The 5,000-nt window shown below is 51.6% G+C and overlaps 1 protein-coding gene across 1 annotated transcript in view; it reads right to left on the minus strand.

Moving 5' to 3' along the window:
• unc80 (unc-80 homolog (C. elegans)) overlaps window positions 1-5,000 on the minus strand; it is a gene marked incomplete at both ends in the record, with an annotated part of 60,226 nt that overhangs the window by 31,732 nt on the left and 23,494 nt on the right. The window contains 8 exons of the mRNA XM_084446538.1: window positions 1-121; window positions 828-925; window positions 1,249-1,452; window positions 2,219-2,396; window positions 2,900-3,033; window positions 3,226-3,361; window positions 3,909-4,121; window positions 4,986-5,000. The exon at window positions 1-121 is cut by the window's left edge and continues 80 nt beyond it; the exon at window positions 4,986-5,000 is cut by the window's right edge and continues 158 nt beyond it. Coding sequence (XP_084302664.1) covers window positions 1-121; window positions 828-925; window positions 1,249-1,452; window positions 2,219-2,396; window positions 2,900-3,033; window positions 3,226-3,361; window positions 3,909-4,121; window positions 4,986-5,000 — 1,099 coding nt within the window. The remainder of the gene's footprint in view (window positions 122-827; window positions 926-1,248; window positions 1,453-2,218; window positions 2,397-2,899; window positions 3,034-3,225; window positions 3,362-3,908; window positions 4,122-4,985) is intronic.

Here is a 5,000-nt window from a genome sequence, read left to right on the forward strand (position 1 = left end):
GCAGCTTGACGGCGCGGACCAGGCGTGCGCAGGACCGGCTGTGGTGCTGGTAGCAGCGCGGGTGGCAGAAGTCCACGTGGGTGCAGATGAAGCTCTGCTGGTTGCACAGCAGGATCATGATCTGGACACATCAAAATCGAATCGCGAAACTTTATTTATACACAGAGATTTTCATACACAAAGCCAACACAATGCGCTTTACAGAGAGGAATGGGGAAGGGCGGGGGGGGGGGGGGTTCATACTGATCCTACCCCTAATTTTCCAGAGGGACGCAAAAAACATGAGAAAGGGGGGAAAGGGGATGTTCGGGATATGGAGCTGGATTTTTGTTATACAGTACATACTGTACACACAGATGAAAAGTTATATACACGGACCGCATTGAGGTTATATACACGGACCGTATTGAGGTTATATACACGGACCGCGTTGAGGTTATATACACGGACCGCATTGAGGTTATATACACAGACCGCATTGAGGTTACACGGACTGCATTGAGGTTATATACACAGACCGTATTGAGGTTATATACACGGACCGCATTGAGGTTATATACACAGACCGTATTGAGGTTATATACACAGACCGCATTGAGTTGTGGGCACGTGCACGCCCACACAGACAGACATGCACACACATGCACAAATCAAATAAAATTAAATCAAACTATTTGTAGAGCACATTTCATACACAGAGGCAACACAATGCGCTTGCACACCCACACACACACACACACACATACACACACACACACACACACACACACACACACACACACACACACACACACACACACACACACACTCAGTCTCCCAGCACTCACATGAAGCCAGGACATGTTGCGATGATAGTTGTCCTCCGCTCCTCCAGAGTTCGTCCCCTCTGGCTCGATGCTGGGCTCACTGGTGCTCCAGGGACTGCCTGTGGAGGACACACACACACACACACACACACACACGATAGCTAACACAAAGGGTATCCACACTACAGGAACACACATAATGTTCAACATCATCTTAACATATATCTCAATATATCTCACTATCTAAATCACTGGAGAAAGAGAGCAGGGGAAAAAGCACCACAATGGAACGAGTGAGAGAGTGATTGGAGGTAGGGGGGTAGTATGGGGGTAGGGGGGTAGTCTTGGGGGTAGGGGGGTAGTGTGGGGGTAGGGGGGCAGTGTGGGGGTAGGGGGGTAGTGTGGGGGTAGGGAGGGTAGCGTGGGGGTAGGTGGTCCTTGCCTATGTCGGTGACGGTGTCTCTGCTCTGGGACAGCAGTCCCTCCTCGTTCTCCGACTCCGAGTCCTGCCGGGACATCTTGGTGCTCTTCAGGCTCCCGGCCCTGCGGACGGACGAGAGGGACCCCCCCTTCTTCACGCGGAAACTCCGGGCCCCCTTGATCTGGAGCAGGCGGGACCCCCCGATGCGGATCTTCCTGATGGGGGCTGATCACATGGGGGGAGAGGAGGAGAGGGAGGGAAGAGAGATTAGAAGGAGTATTATTATCGGGTTTCAGTCAGAATCTCATCTACAACAACAAAAATATCTGCGTATTTCCGATGCCGGCACTATGGCCTACACTATGGCCTACACTATGGCCTACACTATGGCCTACACTATGGCCTACACTTCAGATCTTATTATGTCCAGATTTAATACTGTACATACATTAGTTAATACTTCAAAGTTTTCATCTACCTCAGACCTGGCAGTGTTTGGACAGCGAAATCAAGTGCACCCCAAGTTTGCAAATGATGTACACTGGCAGAAGAGGAGAGGATAGGAGGAGGAGAGGAGGAAATGAGGAAGAGAGGAGAGGAGGAGGAGAGAAGAGGAGTAGAGGAGAGGAGGAGGAGAGAAGAGGAGAGGAGAGGAGAGGAGGAGGAGAGAAGAGGAGAGGAGAGGAGGAGGAGAGAAGAGGAGAAGGAGAGGAGAGGAGGAGGAGAGAAAAGGAGGAGGAGAGGAGTAGAGGAGAGCAGGAGGAGAGAAGAGGAGAGGAGAGGAGGAGGAGAGAAGAGGAGAGGAGAGGAGGAGGAGAGAAGAGGAGGAGGAGAGGAGAGGAGGAGGAGAGGAGAGGAGGAGAAGAGGAGAGGAGGAGGAGAGAAGAGGAGAGGAGAGGAGGAGGAGAGAAGAGGAGGAGGAGAGGAGAGGAGGAGGAAAGTCACTGCCTTATCATTATGGACGCCCCCCCCCCCCCTCCTCCTCTCTCACGCAGAGGTTCCGGAGCCTTCTTGTCGTCGAAGGCGGTGTCAGATTTGAGGGTGTGGCTGCTGCTGTTGAGCGAGTCGTGGCCGTCCTCGTCGTCCAGGATCCCGGCGAAGCTGATCTTCCTCTCGTAGCGATGCCGGCCCAGCTCCGGGTCCAGGCGCAGCCGGCAGCTGTCCAGGTCCTGGGGGGGGAGAGAGGGGGGGTAGAGGGGGGGGGGGGGGGGGGGTAGAGGGGAGGAGAGGGGGGGGGGGGGAGGGGGGGGGGGAGAGGGGGGGAGGAGGGGGGAGGGGGGGGGGGGGGGGTAGAGGGGAGGAGAGGGGGGGGGGGGAGGGGGGGGGGGAGAGGGGGGGAGGAGGGGGGAGGGGGGAGGAGGGGAGAGGGGGGCCGCTGAAGACCCTTCGGATGGATACTAACTCTAGGCATCTGTTTCTGGGTTTACAAGACCGTGGAGTTTAACGCGGTGGTACAGTATTTTCTCAAAAGCTTGATAGCGCCAAGATCATTTTCCTGAGCTGATATACAGTATGAAGGATTATTTAATCCCTACGAAGAGAAACTGGGAACAGCGGTGTTCTCTGTTCTGATAGACACATACTAAACCTAGTAATACTTATGAATTAGGCTTAATCTGGGTCAGGGAAAAGTCCAAAGGGTCAGGTTTGTCGTGCAGTTATGCTTACTGACCACCAGGGGCTCTGTGCGTGGTCTGGACAGGCATGGGAAGGTCTCCCTGAGGAACGTGGTGATCTCCAGCAGCAACTGGCAGGCGGCCATCTTGAGGGCGAATGGACAGGCACACTTTGTAGGGTTGACCGTGTCTGAGGGCAAAAGAGGACGTGGATTCTGTTAACATTTCAGAGACGGACCTCCTCTCCTGTCTCTCCCCAGATAGCAAGCGGATCTGGGCCATATATGGGCCGGAACTAAGCCGCAAGGGCCAGATCTGGCCTGTATATGGCCCTGATCCGCTTGCTATCTGGGTCTCTTCCCTCTCAGTTCTCATCTCTTACTGTCGTCGAGGTAGTCCTCCTCTTCATCCTCCTTCCTCATCCTCCGCTTGGTCTCCTCGTCGTAGATGAAGCCCAGGATGTTGGCGGGACTCTCACTGTCCGAGTGGCACAACTCACTCAGCCTCGTGCCGATAGCCTGGTAGGTCACACGCACACAAACAAGCACAAACAATTTCATTTCAAACCTTTATTTTCACTTGTAAGGCACTGAGGTTTCCCTCATTTACAGTGACGACAAGCTTACATTAAAATAAAGACAGATACGTAAATAAAAAAATAAAAAAATAAAAAATAAAGACAGAAATCAACAGATACATTGAATAAATAAAATAAATTGGAGTAAACAACAAAAGTCAGTTAAAACAGCTACAACCCAGATAGCAAGCGAATCTGGGCCATATGGGCCGGAACTAAACCACAAGGGCCAGATCTGGCCTGTATATGGCCCAGATCCGCTTGCTATCTGGGAAGTCGACACAGAGTGATCGGAAATCAAACAAAATTGACGACTCGTCATACAGAGCTGTTGCGCAAGTTCCGCGAGAGAAGATAAAACCGCCGGTTTGCTGGTTTAAACTCACATCGAAAAAAATAAAAATAAAATAAATAAATAAAAATAAATAAAAATAAATAAAAATAAATAAAAATAAATAAAAATAAATAAAAATAAAATAAAAACTCACATCGCCCCACTGGCAGAAGTGCTTGGCGGCGTTCCACTGGAGTTTCTGATTCCTCTTGTTGCCCACGATCGGGGACCGCCCCCTGGACAGGCCGCGCTTGGTGATGTTCACGTGGTGACCCTTCATCCATTCTGGCCAGTTGCCGCGGTTACAGCGGTGGACGAAGCGGGCGCACTCCAGGAACAGGGAGGCCCGGGCGACCACGGGGGCTTCCTGTCAGGGGGAGACAACCAGGAAGTAAACACATCGCACTTCCTGTAAACCGTCAAATGAGCACGCAGAGGCATCAGTACCTGTCAGCGTCTCATTGGTCGATGTCTGACTAGTAAACAATGCAACTTCCCCCCCCCCCCCCAGAGACAATGTGGCAGCAACTAATATTCAACAGCCATAATTCAGGCTTTTGGGACAGACGACGTCCGCGTTCCGAATCGCATACTTCTACTTTTTACTAACAGTACGTATAGCTGCCCCTAGAAAGTACATACTTTGTACACATTATGTATCCAATTGGAACATACCATGTCATAACCTTGCATGTTGAAATGTGACCACATCCTTTGCTGTCCATAGAGCAACATTCATCCACAGCTGGGATTCATCAAAACGCCTCCGGAGCGACTCGCACATGTGACATAATTTCCGCTGAGCACAGGATTGTGGGTCAGAATAGCCAGAAAAGTGTGCTGGCTTGCGCACTACAAAATACGACCGGATGCAGTAGGACATCCTGGTATTTTTGCCATACTGCATGTGGCATACTATGAATTGGGATGTACTGTACTACATCCATTTTTGGTGTACTATGGAAGTACGCGATTGGTAACGCAGCCATTGTCTCCCAGATAGCAAGCGGATCTGGGCCACATATGGGCCGGAACTAAGCCTAGTGCCAGATCCCCAGATAGCAAGCGGATCTGGGCCATATACAGGCCAGATCTGGCCCTTGTGGCTTAGTTCCGGACCATATATGGCCCAGAATCATTACACATCCGCTTGCTATCTGGGTCTGGCCTGTATATGGCCCTGATGGGATTGCTGTCTGGGCTCTCTCTGACGTGGGGTCCTGAGCCTCACCAGGTCCAGGGCGGC

This window comes from Borostomias antarcticus, assembly GCF_949987555.1.
Source record: "Borostomias antarcticus genome assembly, chromosome: 12".
NCBI lineage: Eukaryota > Metazoa > Chordata > Actinopteri > Stomiiformes > Stomiidae > Borostomias > Borostomias antarcticus.